Source organism: Pseudophryne corroboree, chromosome 6 (genome assembly GCF_028390025.1).
Source record: "Pseudophryne corroboree isolate aPseCor3 chromosome 6, aPseCor3.hap2, whole genome shotgun sequence".
Lineage (NCBI taxonomy): Eukaryota > Metazoa > Chordata > Amphibia > Anura > Myobatrachidae > Pseudophryne > Pseudophryne corroboree.
The window spans coordinates 263,706,602-263,728,894 of NC_086449.1; the positions used below are offsets into that span (position 1 = coordinate 263,706,602).

General features: G+C 46.2%; 1 protein-coding gene across 1 annotated transcript in view; it reads left to right on the forward strand.

Annotated features, from left to right (window-relative positions):
* HOMER2 (homer scaffold protein 2) overlaps positions 1-22,293 on the forward strand; it is a 433,557-nt gene that overhangs the window by 139,019 nt on the left and 272,245 nt on the right. The window contains exon 2 of the mRNA XM_063925972.1: positions 7,469-7,625. Coding sequence (XP_063782042.1) covers positions 7,469-7,625 — 157 coding nt within the window. The remainder of the gene's footprint in view (positions 1-7,468; positions 7,626-22,293) is intronic.

Here is a 22,293-nt window from a genome sequence, read left to right on the forward strand (position 1 = left end):
GGGTAGACATAAGGATATCCTTATAAAGAAATAAGGATCAAATAAGGTTTGAGATAAAAATGTGGTAAATAAAAGGGGGCAGACTAGGTGGACCAAGTGGTTTTCTGCCGTCAAATTCTATGTTTTTATTTAAGAGCAGCCATTGTAATGCTTCTGGTTTTATTCCTTTTCTTTTTAAAACATGTTGTGTCTTCCTCTACTAAAGGCAATAAATGTCTGTTTATTTTATTGTGCGCTTGCTTTAGAACGTAATGTTGATATTGCAGATAGCAGCAATGTTCATCAGTGATCTTTGAGATCTTATGTTGACCTATACTAATCTCCATTTATTTTATTTGTTATTGTTTTCTTGCTTCATGTTCTGACCTCTGTAGCCCTGTTCATTCCAGCCTGACAGAAAACACATGTAGATTTACAAACCAATATCTGTCTAGCTTTCTCACAGAATAAAAGTATATAATTGGCATTTTAAAATATAGATTTTTGCTGTTTTGTGAGGATGGTACAATATTGCAGGAGAAACACGGCTGATGTTTGTAGCCTCAGAGCTCGGGTACCTTTCCACTGCTTAGAAATCATAGGGGTATATGCAATTGCGGTCGAATTCCGTCTGGAATTCGACCGTTTTTTAATTCGACACAATTCGGCAGTCAGACACCCTCCCGCCGGGACCCGAATTCGACATATTCAATAAAAAACGAATTCGACAGTCCCGCTGTCAAAAAACGGACCAATTGACGATAGTGTGCGTCCTGGATTGGACTTCATGGACGGCACAAAAGTGTTTAAAAAAACCCTGAAAAAAAATGCGTGGGGTCCACCCTCCTAAGCATAACCAGCCTCGGGTTCTTTGAGCCGGTCCTGGTTGTAAAAAATACGGGGGAAAAAATGACAGGGGATCCCCCGTATTTTAACAACCAGCACCGGGCTCTGCGACCGGTACTGGTGCAAAAAATACGGGGAACAAAAGACATAGGGGTCCCCCGTATTTTTCACACCAGCACTGGGCTCCACAAGTCAGAGAGATAATGCCAGTCGGGGGACACTTTTATACCGGTCCCTGCGGCCGTGGCATTAAATCCCCAACTTGTCACCCCTGGCCGGGGTACCCTGGAGGAGTGGGGACCCCTTAAATCAAGGGGTCCCCCCCTCCAGCCACCCAAGGGCCAGGGGTGAAGCCCGAGGCTGTCCCCCCAATCCAAGGGAGGCTGATAGCCAAGTGTCAAAATAAAGAATATATTGTTTTTTGTAGCAGAACTACAAGTCCCAGCAAGCCTCCCCCGCAAGCTGGTACTTGGAGAACCACAAGTACCAGCATGCGGGGGGGAAATGGGCCCGCTGGTACCTGTAGTTCTACTGCAAAAAAAATACCCAAATAAAAACAGTACACACACACCGTGATAGTATAACTTTATTACAGGGGTGACAAGTTGGGGATTTAATGCCACAGCCACAGGGACCGGTATAAAAGTGTCCCCCGGCTGTGGCATTATCTCTCTGACTTGTGGAGCCCGGTGCTGGTGTGAAAAATACGGGGGACCCCTACGTCTTTCCCCCCCCCCCCGTATTTTTTGCACCAGGAACGGACGCAGAGCCCGGTGATGGTTGTTAAAATACAGGGGATCCCCTGTCATTCCCCCCCCCCGTATTTTTACAACCAGGACCGGCTCAAAGAGCCCGAGGCTGGTTATGCCTAGGAGGGGGGGACCCCCACACATTTTTTTTTCAGGATTTTTAACCCATTCCCACCCCTTCCCACTGAAAAACGTGCTCTGATCTCTCCATATTAATTTAGTCAGTAAAAAAAATAATATTCTTTTAAAAAATCTATTAAATAATACTTGTGGCTCCTAAACAGACAAACCAAGTAGATAATCCCTTCTAATATAAATAGATATGCTATTAGCAATAAAAAAAACCACAAAAAAAACCCGTGTTTTAAAAAAAATTTCTTAGATCACGCCAGCAAAATGAGGCGGACTGAAATTGACGAAATGACTGTCGAAAAGCACTGTTGTCGAATCGACATTCTTCAATTGAATATACTTTTGTCGAAAAGTTGCATTTTTACCATTGCAGACATGTAGAATTTGACAAATGTCGAATTGCAAAAAGTTGAATCTGAAACGGCCTTTTTTTTTACGAAAAGTACTGTATTGCATTGTCGAATCAGTTTTTTTGTGTGTCAAATGCCCCGTTTTTCGGCTTTTGCGGCAATTCGACCGCAATTGCATATGGCTAGCCATCTAGAATTAGCATCCTATGATAACATTCTTATATAGGCAGCTTTTGGCTGCGTTATTACCAGTTCTTTATGTCCTTTTATAGAATTCCTGGTATGTTAGAGCTGCCAACTTTTCTCATACTGTGACCTACAGTAAGCAAACTTACCTGCAGGCTATGGCAAGATGTGTATGCTTAGTCGCATGGTATTATGGATATATGTATATAGATAGCACGCTTTATGTGATAAGCACCATTAACAAACTGTCCTGCGTATGGTAGATAGCACGCTTTATGTTATGAGCACCATTAACAAACTGTCCTGCGTATGGTATCCTGATGATAGGTCGACAGTTAAAATGTTGACGGTTTTTTCAACTTTTTCATACTTGACCATCCACATGGACTATGACTGGGGAAAGTAGCCTTGGCCGAGCACAGTGGTAGCGGAGTGAGGCGCCTTCCCTGAAACATGATGAGCAAAGCGTTTACACTGAATGGGGTTCCACGTGCTGGAAAGGAAAATTCTACACCAAAAAAAAACCCATGAAAAACTAATGTCGAACTTTCATTTGTTGACCCTTTCCGTGTTGACCATGTAGACCTTTTGACTGTCGACCATTTGGTATCGACTTACACACTGTCGACCTTTTTGACTGTCGACTTATTATAACATAACCCCTGCATGTTGCATAGTCCCAGCTCCACCATGTACTGCATAATGGAATGGAGCCCATACATAAGGGAAGAATCTGGGCAATTTCCCATCCTTCCATTGTCTGGGTCGGAAGAACGGGGAAATCTAACATGTTGGAAATTCTTGATTCTACGATTCCGACCAAACCTTGGTCGGGATTGTCAAATCTGGGATTACCATGCTGGATTTCCTTGTCTGATCCTGATCATCGATGTCAGTATCTGGCATCTGATGTATGGCCAGCATAAGAAGCAGAACACATTGTTATGTAACAACCTAATATTTAGAATTGACATCCCCATTGCATATCTCCAAACTGTCCAAATTTTAGCAGGACAGTCCTGATTTGTAATATAGAATTTCGCCCAAAAGTGGGCATTTCTGGTTGGGTTGTGGTGGGTTTTATTTTGTCCAGATTGTACATGAGGCAGATTCAAATACCTATGGATTATGTTGTGCAGTCTCTTCTAAAGTGCCCAGAGCCCAGGAGCATCCCAGAAGCAGTTAACGCTGATTTCTGCTCACACCCTCTATAGGTTGCGAGCAGTTATCCCTGGGAAAGTTGACAGTGGTGAGCTACTACGGGTTTCATTTAGTTTGTAAGTTCCAGTGACTAGGATAACATAAAATACAACAACCACAAGTGCCTGGCGCTAAATTATATATATATATATATATAGATATATATATATATATCTATATCTATATCTATATATATCTATATATATATATATATATATCTATATATATATATATATATCTATATCAGGGACGTGCAGGCAGGGGAGGCAGTGCCTCCCCTGTCATTAATGATTAAGATAATACAAAGAAGATGCATATGACACATATTCTGTGTCATATGTATCCTCTTAATATTATTCTTATCATTGCACCTCTCTTTATGTGTTTGTGAGGCACCGATCGTGGTGCCTCCCATTGTCACTGGGGAAAGGTATGGGAGCGGGGGGGGGGGGGCACGGGCGGGGACTAGCCATGGGCAGTAAAAGCCCATTGAAAATATATGGGAAAGCGGCACCATTAGAGGTGCCGCTTTCATACAGGGACGTGCTTTCAACCTATGAATGCACGTCCCTGTCAGTGAGGCCACAGTGATTGGCCAGCGGATCCGTCACTGGATCCGCTGTCGATCACTGTGTGGGAGACACTGGCGGAGGAGGTGCGGGCGGCGGCGGTGGTGCGGGCGGCGGTGGTGCGGGCGGCGGAAGTTTGCCTTTAGCCTGCAGAGTTTGGCAGCGGAGCGGTACCAGTTTAAAAAATGGCGCCTCAGCGTCATTTTTGAAATTCAAGATGGCCGCCATGAGCCAATCACGGCTCGCCGCGTCATCGCCCCGCCCCCTCCGGCTGACTTATATAAGTCAGCGCGAGGCAGAGGAGCGTCAGTCCGACGGCGGAGGAGGAGCTGTGAAGAGCTCCTGAAGAAAGAAGACGCCGGAAGTCCTGGATGGGCGGAGGCTATGCAAAAGAGCTTAGCAGTCGCCTCCCACCAGGTGAAGACGCTGGAAGCCCTGGGGATGTGGCGCCCCCCAGGTGAAGACGCAGGAAGCCCTGGGAAGGCGGCGGCCACGCAAAAGAGCTTAAAGGCCGCCGCCCCCAGGTGAAGATCCAGTTTAATAAAACTTATTTTTAAGACGTGTGGTGTTTTATTTTAATATTTTCTTTACAGGTGCCAGCGGGCCCTTTATGTCCGTGCATGCTGGCACTTGTGGTTCTCCAAGTGCCAGCATGCTGGGGCAGGCTTGCTGGGACCTGTAGGCCACCTGTAAAGAACAATATTAACATACAATGAACCCCGCACCCACCGCCACCAGGGGTGGTTATTGCTCGGGAGGGGGGGACCCCATTTTTATTTTTTGGGGTTCCCACTTTCCGAGGAATTCCAACCTTAAGCTGACTGGCTCGGGGGGATGATTAATGTTATGGCAGGGGGACCCCACACTGAGTGTCTCCCCTGCTATAGCATTACTCCCCCTGGCTGGTTCTGCCTAGTGCTGGTTTTACTGATGTGTCGGGGGACAACACTGGTTTTTTTTTCTCCAGGGGGGGGGGGGGGGGGGGGGGGGGGGGCTTGTTAGCTGCCATTGCCTCCCCAACCAGTGACCTCACATCACATATATATATATATATATATATATATATATATATATAGGCAGCAGAGATGGTGCGGCACTCCAATGATTAACACTTGAGACTTGGGTAGAGATACAACGTTTCAATGACCGTTTTATTACTGTGGCATTTTCGTCCGGTAATACAAACACAATGAACACAACATACCTTAAATAGGTGATCACCACGTGTGGACCAAGCGCTGCGGCGGGACTGCACACCCGGCGGGCGCATAGCGGGTGACGTCATGGCGCACTACAAAGAACGACAGACTGCACCCGTAACCAGAGCAACACCAAAACAATAACAGTCATATACAAACACATACATATTACCGAACATGTATATGATTGTTATTGTTTTGGTGTTGCTCTGGTTACGGGTGCCGTCTGTCGTTTTTATATATAGCAGTAGAGGAGTAATCAGCTTGTGGATAAAGCCAAAAAACACCTGAAACAATCAAGTGTAGAACAAAACAACTTTTTTCTCTCCCTGCGCTAATTGATTAGATTGAAGCAATAGGACATGAATAAACTTGATACACAACTCTATAACATTTATAGTTAATTTTAATTCCTGATGACTAGTCTCATATAAAACAATAAAATATAATCAAATATACATACACAATATACAATAATTGCAAAGAGATGGATCATATAATTAAATTCTAAAAAACATTATCCACAGTGGACGTCGCTGCCAGCTGTAATAAAGAAACAGTGTCCAAGTTCCTATATATAATGATCTTGTATACCTTTCAAGGTATTGTCCCGTAAGTGAAACCAGCACTAGTGTGCAAATGAAAAAGGAATTGCTTTTTATCAGTGCAGGTATTTTAACGTGTGTTACCAGCAAGGCAGTTAGTTCTGAGGGTGTAAGAGAGGTATCCCTTCGACCTCAGAGGATATAGTCCGGCACCGGGGCTCGGCACACCGCAGGTGTCTGTAGCAGAACGAGCTCCCGCCTCAAAGCCGCCGCATGTAGCGTCCTCCGTCTCTCTGCAATCAACCTCTCAATACAAGTGCACACTTCCTCGCAATAAGTGATAGCGGTAGGTAAGGGTCCACCGAGTTCCCACCGGGCAGCGTCTCTCTGACTCGTTTCGCTCCTAACTGGAGCTTCCTCATAGAATCTCGTTCTGCTACAGGCACCTGCGGTGTGCCGAGCCCCGGTGCCGGACTACTTATGTCCTATTGCTTCATTCTAATCAATTAGCGCAGGGAGAGAAAAAAGTTGACTAGGATAACATAGTTGCTTTAGCTTACAGAAATTGGTGTAGTAACCACTGATGGAACTAAGGCTTGGATAAAGAAGAATCATGCTGTATGATGAGCCAGTGACCATGAGAAGCGAGTGCACATGCATAGTGTAGTTGTGACCCCAGTTTCATATGTACAGATTTGCACGATTTGTGGCATGAAAGCAATAAAGATGTTGGATTCAAGTCAGCCTGCCATGGTAAAATACCCTCTGTCGCACCAAATGATAGTGTGAGCGTGTTGGAGAGAGAAGACTGTAAGGAACAGGACTAATGTAAATGATTACATAATCTCTAGTATAATAGAGTGCAAAATAAATAATAATTTAATGGAGAATGGCAGAGCTTGGCAATAAGTGTGTAACAAGAGATAAATAGGTCTGCCAGGTTAAGGTTTCCCTATTAAATTCTACACTATGTAGACAAGTGACAGCAAATAGATAAACGAGATTTTGATGTCAGTACTTTGTAGGTACACCATATGCAGTTATTACTGCAGACAACTTTCTTGGCAAACTGTCCACAAGTTCCTGGACAATAGCAGGCAGTACGTTTTGCCATTCTTCCTTTAAGTACAGTGACCAACTATGACACTGAAGAAGGTTGCGTTGGCCTAGAATGCACCAGTTGCTTCATTTGGTCTCAGAGGTTAACAATGGGGTTAAGATCTGGACTCTGAGCTGGCCAGTCCATTCGGGTTACCAAACTTTCTGTATACCAGTCCAGCGTCGCCCTGGAAACATGACATAGCTCAGCATGTGATTATCTCCTTTTCAAACTCTGTTAGCTCTTTCCTGCAAGCCATTTCATTAGCAAATGATCTAATCAGTGCACCTCTACCTGTTTTATACCCTTGCAAACGTGTCTGCTGCAGGAGCACACCATTTCACTATCGCGCTTCCAATAACTTTTGTCCACATAGTGTACATTATTATACAAAACGTGGCGGATGGCTTATCATATAATTGCAGATGTGTGTAATTGAGTCTTCTGCATTGTATTATGTAGAGTGCAGGTTCTTCCTTGCGGGCTTATTGTAGAGTGCTGGGGGGAAACTTGTGTCTTAAATTCTACATTAAAGCCTTGGGTAAAGTGCGCCCTGGGAATGTGAATTGATTACACCATACAAATTGACTTTTGTATTTCTTCTTTGTTACCAGAGAACAACCCATTTTCACCACCCGAGCGCATGTCTTCCAAATAGATCCCAGTACCAAGAAGAACTGGGTCCCTGCAAGCAAACAAGCGGTAACAGTCTCCTACTTTTATGATAGCACAAGGAACAGCTACCGAATAATCAGTGTCGATGGGACCAAGGTGTGTACATATTCACTATGTTGCAATATCAATGCTGTTGTTGTACATACAGATCATTTTTATTTTCCAATATGAATAATGATATATATTTCTCTCCTCGCTCCTCTGTCTCCCTGTCCTGTATCATCTTAAGTTCATACTCCTTTCACCCTCCTGCAAGTCCCCCCTGAATATCTCCAGCTTCATATCCAGACACTCCTTCCGCATACTTCACACTGCCTATGGCTACCACTTCACTTCCTCACTGATCACCTCTTCTCTTGTGCAGCTCTCAACCTCTAGAATGCCCTTCCACTGTCAGTCTGTATCCCAGCCAGGCCAGTATCCCAGCCTTTATAACTCCTATAATCATTGATGTCAGCCACCCTGACATCCTAATGTACAACCTTTCGCATTCCCCATAGCCCTTACTAAAATGTAAGTGGTTAGGAGCAGAACCCTCTTTCCTTCAGTGGTAACTATACATTTGTGTTTGTGTACAGCACCATGAAACCCTTGTACCGCCATATATTATTATTATGAGTATTTATTGTTATTAGTAGTAGTTTTAAGTTTTTGCATTGTCTTCAACAAGATATTCTGGAATGTTTCCTTGATGTACAGTAAGTTAAAGGGTAATTATAAAGAGGAGATATGTTATATGATAATTTATATACAGTGCATGTTTGTCGGGTCTACTACATTTGGCTGGCTGTCGGGATCCCGAATGCCGGCAGCGGGGCGAGCGCAAAAGAGCCCTCCGCAGGCTTGTTGCGGGCACGGTGGCACGATACGTGCGCCACGCTATTTATTCTCCCTCCAGGGTTATCGTGAGCACCCCAAGAGGGAAAATAGTGGTCGGTATCCCGGAGCCGGTATGCTGAGCGCCGGGATCCCGACAGCTGGTATATCGAGTGCCACTCATGTTTGTCTTTCAGATTGTACACCATGTTAGTCATATAATTTTTAATTTGCTGTTCCAGAAATAAATTGTTTTGCAGTGCTTATTTCTGGATTAAAACTGTTGTTAGATAGTCTGCTTTTCTGGAAGGAAAATAATGACCATGCTGACACTTGTCCAGTAATAAAGAACAGACCGTTCTTACTTACTCTGCCGTAGACACATTTAATGTTGACTGGTGTTCATTAAGTTCTAGATCACCTTATTAAAACTATATTTGAGTGTTGGGAACATTTTATGTTACAGGGAATCAATGTACTATCCCCCAGTGTATGCTCCTCTGTTCCCCCATACTGCTTTATTCATGCATAGGGGGAAAATTAACAAACAAAGTGGCGGTGTTGAACATGGCAACCAGATTGTAGCTATCATTTTATGAAATGTGCTAGATAAATGTTAGATAGAATCTGATTGATTCCCGTGGCCTCTACCTCCCCTTTTATCACCAGTTATGACGAAATCTGTGTGCACAGTGCTGCTATGGGCAGTGCATTAGATGTATAAGTGAGGGGGTGCTATAGTGCAAGCTTAACAAGACACTGGGGTATATGCAATTGCGGTCGAATTCCCGAAATTGTCGAATTTCGGGTCATTTTCGACCAAAAAAAAAATTCGCCTATGCAATTCAGTGCATTCCGACCAAAAAACGGACTTTTTGAAATTCGAATTTTTGCAAATTCGACTTTTCTGCAATGATATAAGTGCTGCAATTCGACCAAAGCATATTCAATTCAAGTTTGGAAATTCGACAGCAGTGCTTTTAGACAGCAAATTCGTCATTTTCAATCCGCCACACTTTGGAGGGTGAAAACAAATAAAAAAAATTTAAACATGTTTTTTTTTTTTTTTTTTTGGGAATAGCAGATCTATTTATATTAGAAGGGATTAGGTACTTTTTTTTTTTTTTTTTGGAGGCACAAATATTATTTATAATTTTTTTAAAATATTATTATTATTATTATTATTTTTTATTGCTGGAACGGTACAATCCGAAAAAAAAATTGCGTGGGGTCCCCCCTCCAAAGCATAACCAGCCTCGGGCTCTTCAAGCTGGTCCTGGTTCTAAAAATGCGGGGAAAAAATTGACAGGGGATCCCCCGTATTTTTAAAACCAGCACCGGGCTCTGCGCCTGGTGCTGGTGCCAAAAATACGGGGGACAAAAAGAGTAGGGGTCCCCCGTATTTTTAACACCAGCATCGGGCTCCACTAGCTGGACAGATAATGCCACAGCCGGGGGTCACTTTTATGCCGTGCCCTGCGGCCGTGGCATTAAATATCCAACTAGTCACCCCTGGCCGGGGTACCCTGGGGGAGTGGGGACCCCTTCAATCAAGGGGTCCCCCCCCCCCCCAGCCACCCAAGGGCCAGGGGGTGAAGCCCGAGGCTGTCCCCCCCCATCCAATGGGCTGCGGATGGGAGGGCTGATAGCCTTTTGTGATAATTAAAAGATATTGTTTTTTCCAATAGTACTACAAGTCCCAGCAAGCCTCCCCCGCAAGCTGGTACTTGGAGAACCACAAGTACCAGCATGCGGGAGAAAAACGGGCCCGCTGGTACCTGTAGTAGTACTACTGGAAAAAAAATACCCAAATAAAAACAGGACACACACACCGTGAAAGTAAAACTTTATTTCTTACGTCGACACACACATACTTACCTATGTTCACACGCCGACATCGGTCCTCTTCTCCATGTAGAATCCAGGGGTACCTGAAAAAAAAGATCAATATACTCACCTCAGCCATGGTCCAGAGATACATCCACGTACTTGTAGAAAATAACAAACCGCAAATACCCGACCAAACGGACTGAAAGGGGTCCCATGCTGACACATGGGACCCCTATCCCCGAATGCAGAGAGACCTGTCAGTGACAGCTGTCACAGAAAGGTCTCTATAGCCAATCAGGAAGCGCAACTTCGTTGCGCTCATCTGATTGGCTCTGTGCGTCTGAGCAGACAGCGCATCGCACAGCCCAGTCCATTATATTCAATGGTGGGAACTTAGCGGCTAGCGGTGAGGTCACCCGCCGGTCAGCGGCTGACCGGCGGGTGACCCCCCCGCTAGCCGCTAAGTTCCCACCATTGAAAGTAATGGAGCGGCTTTGCGATGCGCTGTCACATCACAGACAGCGCACAGCCAATCAGATGAGCGCCACGGAAGTAGCGCTTCCTGATTGGCTGAAGGGACTTCAGTGACAGGAGTCACGTGATGTCCCGGCATTCGGGAGAAAGGGGTCTGATGTGAAAGCATTGGACCCCTTTCTAGTCCGGTATGGATCGGTGTTCGTTTTTTTGTTTTGCCAAGTACGTGGATTATCTCTGGACCTGGATGTACCTCTGGACGCTGGAAGGTGAGTATAATTTTTTCACAGGTACCTCGGATCGTCGGAGACCGTGGCAGTCGGCGTGTCAACATAGGTAAGTATGTGTGTGTCGGCGTATGAAATAAAGTTTTACTTTCACGGTGTGTGTGTCCTGTTTTTATTTGGGTATTTTTTTCCCAGTAGTACTACAGGTACCAGCGGGCCCGTTTTTCTCCCGCATGCTGGTACTTGTGGTTCTCCAAGTACCAGCTTGCGGGGGAGGCTTGCTGGGACTTGTAGTACTAATGGAAAAAACAATATCTTTTTATTATCACAAAAGGCTATCAGCCCCCCCATCCGCAGCCCATTGGATGGGGGGGGACAGCCTCGGGCTTCACCCCTGGCCCTTGGGTGGCTGGGGGGACGGGACCCCTTGATTGTAGGGGTCCCCACTCCCCCAGGGTACCCCGGCCAGGGGTGACTAGTTGGGTAGTTAATGCCACGGCCGCAGGGCACGGCATAAAAGTGACCCCCGGCTGTGGCATTATCTGTCCAGCTAGTGGAGCCCGATGCTGGTGTTAAAAATACGGGGGACCCCTACTCTTTTTGTCCCCCGTATTTTTGGCACCAGCACCAGGCGCAGAGCCCGGTGCTGGTTTTAAAAATACGGGGGATCCCTGCCCAATTTTCCCCCTGCATTTTTAGAACCAGGACCAGCTCAAAGAGCCCGAGGCTGGTTATGCTTTGGAGGGGTGACCCCACGCCATTTTTTTTTCCGGGTTTTTCCCGTTTTTTCCCGTTTTTTAAAATCGCAGCAAAATCCGCCAAATCGGCCGATTTTCGCCCGCGATTCTGGCGAATCCGTTTTTCATTGAATATGGTGAATTCCGGAAGCCACCTTCCGGAATTCACCTGGCGAATTTAGTCGAATTAAAAAACGGCAAAAAATTGCCGCGATTCGCCGTGAATTGCATATACCCCACTATGGAACAGTGGTGGAAAATATGATATGGTCACTGATTGGGACACTGACTCTACCTGTTATGATTTGTACACATTGTTTGCTCTAGGCCATGTTTTTTTGATGACTGGTTTATCATTCACCCTGTTAGCAGATTTATTTCTCTAACGTCCTAGTGGATGCTGGGGACTCCGTCAGGACCATGGGGAATAGCGGCTCCGCAGGAGACAGGGCACAAAAGCAAGCTTTTAGGATCACATGGTGTGTACTGGCTCCTCCCCCTATGACCCCCCTCCAAGCCTCAGTTAGGTTTTTGTGCCCGTCCGAGTAGGGTGCAATCTAGGTGGCTCTCTTAAAGAGTTACTTAGAAAAAGTTTTTAGGTTCTTTATTTTCAGTGAGTCCTGCTGGCAACAGGCTCACTGCATCGAGGGACTTAGGGGAGAGATTTTCAACTCACCTGCGTGCAGGATGGATTGGATTCTTAGGCTACTGGACACCATTAGCTCCAGAGGGAGTCGGAACACAGGGCTCGCCCTGGGGTTCGTCCCGGAGCCGCGCCGCCGACCCCCCCTTGCAGATGCTGAAGATGAAGAGGTCCGGAACCAGGCGGCAGAAGACTTTCAGTCTTCATCAGGTAGCGCACAGCACTGCAGCTGTGCGCCATTGTTGTCAGCACACTTCTCACAGCAGTCACGGAGGGTGCAGGGCGCTGGGGGCGGGCGCCCTGGGCAGCAATGTATAATACCTGTATGGCGAAAAATACATCACATATAGCCCTTGAGGCTATATGGATGTATTTAACCCCTGCCAGATATCAAAAACTCCGGAGAAGAAGCCCGCCGAAAAGGGGGCGGGGCCTATTCTCCTCAGCACACAACGCCATTTTCCCTCACAGAAATGCTGGTGGGAAGGCTCCCAGGCTCTCCCCTGCACTGCACTACAGAAACAGGGTTAAAACAGAGAGGGGGGGCACTGATTTGGCGATATGTATATATATTAAAATGCTATAAGGGAGGAACACTTATATAAAGGTTGTCCCTGGATAATTATAGCGTTTTGGTGTGTGCTGGCAAACTCTCCCTCTGTCTCCCCAAAGGGCTAGTGGGTCCTGTCCTCTATCAGAGCATTCCCTATGTGTGTGCTGTATGTCGGTACGTGTGTGTCGACATGTATGAGGTAAATGTTGGTGAGGAGGCGGAGCAAATTGCCTGTAATGGTGATGTCACTCTCTAGGGAGTCGACACCGGAATGGATGGCTTATTTATGGAATTACGTGATAATGTCAACACGCTGTAAGCCGGTTGACGACATGAGAGGGCCGGCGAACAAATTAGTATCTGTCCAGGCGTCTCAAACACCGTCAGGGGCTGTAAAATGCCCATTTACCTCAGTCGGTCGACACAGACCCAGACAAGGACACTGATTTCAGTGTCGACGGTGAAGAAACAAACGTATTTTCCTTTAGGGCCACACGTTAAGGGCAATGAAGGAGGTGTTACATATTTCTGATACTCCAAGTACCACAAAAAAGGGTATTATGTGTGAGGTGAAAAAACTACCTGTAGTTTTTCCTGAATCAGATAAATTATATGAAGTGTGTGATGATGCGTGGGTTTCCCCCGATAGAAAATTATTGGCGGTATACCTTTTCCCGCCAGAAGTTAAGGCGCGTTGGGAAACACCCCTCAGGGTGGATAAGGCGCTCACACGCTTATCAGAACAAGTGGCGGTACCATCTACAGATAGGACCGTACTTAAGGAGCCAGCTAATAGGAGGCTGAAAAATATCCTAAAATGTATACACACACATGCTGGTGTTATACTGTGACCAGCGATCGCCTCAGCCTGGATGTGCAGACCTGAGGTGGCTTGGTCGGATTCCCTGACTAAAAATATTGATACCCTTGACAGGGACAGTATTTTATTGACTATAGAGCATTTAAAGGATGCATTTCTATATATGCGAGATGCGCAGAGGGATATTGCACTCTGGCATCAAGAGTAAATGCGATGTCCATATCTGCCAGAAGATGTTTATGGACACGACAGTGGTCAGGTGATGCAGATTCCAAACGGCACAAAGATGTATTGCCGTATAAAGGGGAGGAGTTATTTGGGGTCGGTCCATGGGACCTGGTGGCCACGGCAACTGCTGGAAAATCCACCGTTATTTACCCTAAGTCACATCTCTGCAGAAAAAGACACCGTCTTTTCAGCCTCAGTCTTTTCGTCCCTATAAGAGTCATATCTGCCCAGGGATAGAGAAAAGGGAAGAAGACTGCAGCAGGCAGCCCATTCCCAGGAATAGAAGCCCTTCGCCGCTTCTACTAAGTTCTCAGCATGACGCTGGGACCGTACAGGACCCCTGGATCCTACAAGTAGTATCCAAGGGGTACAGATTGGAATGTTGAGGCGTTTCCCCCCTCGCAGGTTCCTGTAGTCTGCTGTACCAATGTCTCCCTCCGACAGGGAGGCAGTATTGAAAATAATTCACAAGCTGTATTCCCAGCAGGTGATAATAAAAATACCCCTCCTACAACAAGGAAAGGGGTATTGTTCCACACTATATGGTGGTACTGAAGCCAGAAGGCTAGGTGAGACCGATTCTAAATCAAAAAAAAAAATTTTTTTGAACACTTACAAAGGTTCAAATTCAGATGGAGTCACTCAGAGCAGTGATAGCAAACAAGGGGACTATATAGTGTCCCGGGACATCAGGGATGCTTACCTCCATGTCCCAAAAAAAATTTGCTTTTCTCACCAAGGGTACCTCAGGTTCGTGGTACAGAACTGTCACTATCAGTTTCAGACGATGCCGTTGGATTGTCCAAGGCACCCCGGGTCCTTACCAAGGTAATGACCGAAATGAGGATTCGTCGTCAAAGAGAATGGACGACCTCCTGATAAGAACAAGGTCCAGAGAACAGTTGGAGGTCGGAGTAGCACTATCTCAAGTAGTTCTACGACAGCACGGGTGGATTCTAAATATTCCATAACCGCAGTTGTTCCGACGACACGTCTGCTGGTCCTAGGGATGATTCTGGACACAGTCCAGGAAAAGGTGTTTCTCCCAGAGGAGAAAGCCAGGGAGTTATCCGAGCTAATCGGGATCCTCCTAAAACCAGGAAAAGTGTCAGTGCATCATTGCACAAGAGTCCTGGTAAAAATGGTGGCTTATTACGAAGCGCTTCCATTCGGCAGATTTCACACAAGAACTCTTCAGTGGGATCTGCTGGACAAATGGTCTGGATCGCATCTTCAGATGCATCAGCGGATAACCCTATATCCAAGGACAAGGGTGTCTCTCCTGTGGTGATTACAGAGTGCTCATCTTCTAGAGGGCCGCAGATTCGGCATTCAGGATTGGATGCTGGTAACCACGGAGGCCAGCCTGAGAGGCTGGGGAGCAGTCACACAGGGAAAAAATTTCCAGGGAGTGTGATCAAGTCTGGAGAATTCTCTCCACATAAATATACTGGAGCTAAGAGCAAATTTATAATGCTCTAAGTTTAGCAAGGCCTCTGCTTCAAGGTCAGCCGGTATTGATCCAGTGGGATAACATCACGGCAGTCGCCCACGTAAACAGAAAGGGCGGCACAAGAAGCAGGAGGGCAGTGGTCAAAACTGCAAGGATTTTTCGCTAGGCGGAAAATCATGTGTTAGCACTGTCAGCAGTGTTCATTCCGGGAGTGGATGACTGGGAAGCAGACTTCCTCAGCAGGCACGACCTCCACCCGGGAGAGTGGGAACTTCATCGGGAAGTTTTCCGCATGATTGTGAACCGTTGGGAAAGACCAAAGGTGGACATGATGGCGTCCCGCCCGAACAAAAAACGTGACAGGTATTGCGCCAGGTCACGAGACCTTCAGGCGATAGCTGTGGACGTCCTGGTAACACCGTGGGTGTAACAGTCGGTGTATGTGTTCCCTCCTCTGTTTCTCATAACCAAGGTATTGAGAATTATAAGACGTAGAGGAGTAAGAACTATACTCGTGGCTCCGGATTGGCCAAGAGGGACTTGGTACCCGGAACTTCAAGAGATGCTCACAGAGGACTAATGGCCTCGGGAGCTAAGATGGGATTTGCTTTCAGCAAGAACCATGTCTGTTCCAAGAGGAACCGTGGCATCTGCCTCTAAGAAAGGACCTGCTCCAGCAGGGACCTTGTCTGTTCCAAGACTTACCGCGACTGCGTTTGACGGCATGGTGGTTGAACGCCGGATCCTAAGGGAAAAGGCATTCCGGAAGAAGTCATACCTACCCTGGTCAAAGCCAGGAAGGAGGTGACCGTACAACGTTATCACCACATGTGGTGAAAATATATTGCGTGGGTGAGGCCAGGAAGGCCCCACGAAAAAATTTCGACTAGGTCGATTTCTGCACTTCCTGAAAACAGGAGTGTCTATGAGCCTCAAATTGGGGTCCATTAAGGTTCAAGTTTCGGCCCTGTAGATTTTCTTCCAGAAAAAATTGGCTTCAATTCCTGAAATCCAGACGTTTGTCAAGGGAGTATTGCATATACAGCCCCTTGTGTGCCTCCAGTGGCACCGTGGGATCTCAACGTAGTGTTGGGATTCCTAAAATCATATTGGTTTGAACCGCTCAAATCTGTGGATTTGAAATATCTCACATGGAAAGTGACCATGTTGTGGCCCTGGCCTCGGCCAGACGATTGTCAGAATTGGGGGCTTTGTCTTAAAAAAAGCCCATATTTGTTTTTCCAGTCGGACAAGGCAGAACTGCGGACTCGTCCCCAGTTTCTTCCTAAGGTGGTGTCAGCGTTTCACCTGAAACAACATATTGTGGTGCCTGCGGCTACTAGGGACTTGGAGGACTCCAAGTTGCTAGATGTTGTCGGGGCCCTAAAAATATATATTTCCAGGACGGCTGGAGTCAGAAATTCTGACTTGCTGTTTATATTGTATGCACCCAAAAAGCTGGGTGCTCCTGCTTCTAAGCAGACTATTGCTTGTTGGATTTGTAGTACAATTCAGCTTGCACATTCTGTGGCAGGCCTGCCACAGCCAAAATCTGTAAGTGCCCATTCCACAAGGAAGGTGGGCTCATCTTGGGCGGATGCCCGAGGGGGTCTCGGCTTTAAAATTTTGCCGAGCAGTTACGTGGTCAGGGGGGAACACGTTTGTAAAATTCTACAAATTTGATACCCTGGCTGAGGAGGACCTGGAGTTCTCTCATTCGGTGCTGCAGAGTCATCCGCACTCTCCCGCCCGTTTGGGAGCTTTGGTATAATCCCCATGGTCCTGACGGAGTCCCCAGCATCCACTAGGACGTTAGAGAAAATAAGATTTTACTTACCGATAAATCTATTTCTCGTAGTCCGTAGTGGATGCTGGGCGCCCATCCCAAGTGCGGATTGTCTGCATTACTTGTACATAGTTATTGTTACAAAAATCGGGTTATTATTGTTGTGAGCCATCTTTTTTAGAGGCTACTTCATTGTTATCATACTGTTAACTGGGTTCAGATCACAAGTTGTACGGTGTGATTCGTGTGGCTGGTATGAGTCTTACCCGGGATTCAAGATCCTTCCTTATTGTGTACGCTCGTCCGGGCACAGTACCTAACTGAGGCTTGGAGGGGGGTCATAGGGGGAGGAGCCAGTACACACCATGTGATCCTAAAAGCTTGCTTTTGTGCCCTGTCTCCTGCGGAGCCGCTATTCCCCATGGTCCTGACGGAGTCCCCAGCATCCACTACGGACTACGAGAAATAGATTTATCGGTAAGTAAAATCTTATTTTTTCTGTCATCTATTTTTTACCGCATGCAGTATACTTTTGTCCAGGGGGAAGAGGAGGAATGCTGATAATAGTTTTATATGATTTCAGTGCAGGTCTCTGCAGCTAGCTGCTATAGACTAAAGTCATGCTCAGATCATGTTTAGTCCTTATGAATAAAAAATCCTATCTGACATTAAAATCAAAAAGGTCCTGTTTACTATTCTGTCCTTCAAATGTGGAACCAAAATCTCCTGCACAAAGGGAGCTGTGAATCCTTTTCATGTTAGTCCAATTGAAGGTTTCAGTTTCTTCAAAGGGTCCTTTTCTTTTAAAAGCTTACATAACAAATTGTAATCCCTCTGCATTATTATAATAAATCAACGCTATCCAGTAAATATTTTAGGTGTCAGTATTGTTAGATCTAAAGTGACATTAATGGTTCATCTATAAAAATACTTATTATATTGTTTAGAATATTTGGTTACGATCTTGTCCAACTATGACTTTGGGAATAGATCAGTTTTTGATTCTAGTAGTGAGAAACACAACTTTAATCAGTTCTACAAACACAGACGTGCCTGTGGTACAATTGACTGTAGACTCCGATTCAGACTTTCAGTTTAGAGATGAGATACCGGTGGGTTCATTGGTGGTTGGATGGTATCATCTGGTTTATCATCTCTTACATTAATCAGTCTAGTTTGTTCTTAAAACGCTAAATTCTCCAGGAAAAATGCATCCTTGTCCAAAGCATGTCCAGGCCAGACTCTTACCTTTTTCCTTCCAGCAAGAAAAAAAGAATAGGCATGAAAAATGGAAAGGTGGAGAAGCAATACAGATTTGGTGAAAATGTGGAAATTTAAATTTCAGCTTTATCATAGCAGGCCCAGTATGGATAAATTAAAATGCAGTGTTCTGGTGAGGGAATACGGTCAAGAGTTTGTCCACAGAGAGTATGTTGACATCACAATGCTGGCTCTGGGAACCCAAAGCAGCTGTAATGCTACTTTAGAGCATTCGAACGTTTTATAAACCCAGCTGGCTCCGATACTTTAAGAATTACAGCCGTGCCAGGATCACTTTGCCGGCATTGAGAGGTCGTTATATTGCTTGTCGACCTTACCTACCAATCCCATACCACCTACAGATCTGCAGAATATTACACTTTCTCAGTTATATACTAAAAATTGTAGCAAAGCATCTTGTGCTTCAGAGCACTTCAGCTGTCATGTCATTGGGTGTATTGTGCTTCCTTCCTTGCCATGCATCTGCTGTTCCTAAATGAACCATAGAAATTCTGTACAAATCACATAATTCCACTTGAAAAACAAAGTGTCCTGCTTGTTACCGTACCCACTTCAAGCAATCTCATAATCCTGCAGTGATTTATAAAAGTTCCTGATTTTTAGATTGTGAATGAATAACAAAAAATTCTGCATAGACAAGGATGACTTTCTTTGCACATGTTATGCATTTAGTAATTTATTTTATATTATCTTTGTTTTTTTGTATTATGTTTTTTATTATCTTTATATTTCTTCAGAAAGGAAATTGCACAGTAGAAGGTTTTTTTTTCCATACCACGATGATGACTCACTTCCCCTTATTTATATTGAAATGGTGTATTGATGAGGTACTGTATCCCATTGTCCAATTGTTCCTGTGTGCCCACCTGTACTCATCCCCAAGGTTAATAAACGCCTCTTATGTTCTTGGCTTCCTGCTCTGAGCTAGAAGCGGGATTCGCACATTTGAGGGATGACTCGCAGCTCCCTGGGAGTTCATAATGACATTTGAACAATCCAATTTAGCTTTCACATAACAGTGATGCATTTTACAGGAAGCTGCTATTCAAGTCATTATGTAGCCAGCTATGTGACTTAAATAATCAATTTTAATACACATCATAGATATACAGGGTGTTTAAAAAAAAAAAAAAGTAAATTAAACTTTTTTTCCTGTCCTCGCACAGCACCTTGTCCATCACACGCCCGCCGTTGTCATTGATTGTGGTGCTGCGGAGCTGCCAGAATGTGCTTTATTATGAGTAGCCGCGGACCCCGTTTGACAGAACATTTTTGCCCAAGGCAGGATAGGTTTGCTTGGTGGTGCAGGTTTCTGTAAATTGTCCTGGAACCCAGTAGGTCGACACCACACGGTCAACAATGTATTAGGTCGACATGGTCGTTAGGTCGACCTATGAAAGGTTGATAGTGCTTATGGTCGACATGCCAATAGTCGACACACGTCGACACGAGTTGTACCATCCATGTGGACTATGAGTAGGAATAGTAACCTGTGTCAACAGCAGTGATAGCAGAGCAAGGCACCTTGCCCGAAGCATGGCGACGAAGCGGTAGACTAACTGGGGATCCAAGTGCTCAGACGGCAAAAAAATAAACAAAAGTGTTGGGTCGACCTTTTCACACGTTGTCCTTTTGTACCTGTTGATCTTTTCCAGTGTTTTTACCTATCATAGGTCAGCCTAATGACCATGTTGATCTTTTGTCCATGTCGACCTTTTCACTGTCAACCATTTGGTGTCGACCTGATGATTGTAGACCTTCTTACTGTAGATCTATTGATTCGTAACATTTGAAACACCCTGTATCCACAAAGTACAGAACTCGCGGATGTTGAAATGTTTTAAGTGGATTTCAAAACGTAATTGAGTTATAGTCTTTGAAAGCAGAACTGGAATGACCTTCCCCAGGTGCAGAGAGTCACTGAGCTCCCGCTCATCAACTAGTAATGCTCAATTGTTAGATCCACTTAGCTCAATGCTAATGCAAGTCCTCATGCACAGGTTACTCAGTGACCAATATATTGTGGTATTAACCCCTTTTTTCTGCAGTTTTGACGAATAAAAAGGGTTATTACTGATTTTACAAATTGTTCTGACAGACTGTGGAGAAAGATTTCTTCATCAACGTCTTCAACTGCTCTATGGCAGTGAAGCGGGGTGGGCACTTACTAACGATGAAAAACTGAGCTTTGTGTCTCTTATCTAATACCCCTTTTAAACAGCACAAATAACCTGGTATATTGCCGGGTCGACGCAAGTCGCTGTGGGATGTAAAAGGTCACTCCTGAATTCCCGAGTCACCTGAGACGGTAATTCAACCTGGGAATAAAGAAGGGTTATTACCGTGTCAGGTGCAGTGTAAACGGGTTACCTGGGTTGATGTAACCTGGGACTCGTTCACAGTATAGGCAGAGGCAGCATGGAGGTGCCGCCTCTGACCATTTTGTGAACAGGTCCTGGTGTGGAGCGCTACCTCTGTCCCTGAAGCCGCCACGGTCACCGCCCCGATGGCACTGTCTGGTCGGGAAGCTAGTTGAAAACAGTCAAATGCCGGGTCGCACCTGGGAAGTACCTGTTTCCAATTCCCGGGTGCGACCCGGCATTTGCAATGTGAAAGCGGTTTAACTAACATTTCTGCAGCGGGGTACACTGGGATTCCACAGGGAATACATCGGGGTGTAGAGTTGGATCTTGATCCGAGGCACCAACAGGCTAAAGCAGGCCTGGCCAACCTGTGGCTCTCCAGATGTTGTGAAACTACACATCCCAGCATGCCTTGCCACAGTTTTAGCATTCCCTAATAGCAAAACTGTGGCAAAGCATGATGGGACTTGTAGTTTTACAACAGCTGGAGAGCCACAGGTTGGCCAGGCCTGGGCTAAAGCTTTGACTGTTCCCAGGATGCACTGCACCACCTTCTCTATAACCCTGCCTCCGGACACTGGAGCTCAGTTTGTAAGTTGGTGCCTGCAGAGCAGGTCACTAACAGGTGGGGCTGCTCTAGGCAGCCCTGAAAAGAGCTTTTTAAGAAGACTTCAAGGGCCGCAGCACTGTTTGTCATTCTGACATTCTGTGCTGCGGCTCCATCACCTCCCCAGCAGCGCTGCATACTCCTGCAGCCGGGTTCCCGGGTACTTGCAGCGGAAGCGCACCTGTCTTCAGGCACACCACCGCTGACGCTCTCCTGGATCGTGTTGCTGCACATCAGGGAGGAGGTAAGAGGGTCCCCCAGGTGGGACCCGCCGGTAAATCGTGGCCCGGTCACGGTCCCAGGAGACGGACTGCGCTGCTGGCGTGGACACTGTACTGCACAGAGACCCCACTATATACACCAGGGCAGGGAGCACAGGTCGGATTTTCTAAAATCCATTTTACATAGGCTCCACAGTACCCGGTGGTGAGGACCAGCATAAGGGTTAAGGCGCTGACCTGTAGCCCCTCCCCCAGCTCCGGGCGCCATCTACTCAGAGCCGGATTAAGGGGGGGGCCCGGGGGATACGTACCCCGGGTCCCCCTTTCCAAAAGGGCCCCCTGCTACACCGCAGATCGGATCTCTCTTCCGATCCGATCTGCGGTGCTGTGCTCCGCTCCCCGGCTCCCTTAGAACAGATTGACATGCGGACGAGCGTCCGCATGTCAATCTGCGGTCTCCTCTCCCTCCCTGCTGTGTTGGAGGGACACGGAGTGCATCGCGCGTCTCTCCTGTGTCCCTCCCTGGCTCTCCCCCGGCCGGTCTAAGGAAGTGCTGTTCGTGAGCTCTGATTGGCTCACGAACCGGCACTTCCTGTATTAGACCAGCCAGGAGGGACACAGGAGAGACGCGCGATGCGCTCCGTGTCCCTCCAACACATGGGGGGGGGGGAGCAGGCACTTGGGGCATATACCTGGCACTGTGGGGGGCAGATCTGGCACTGGGG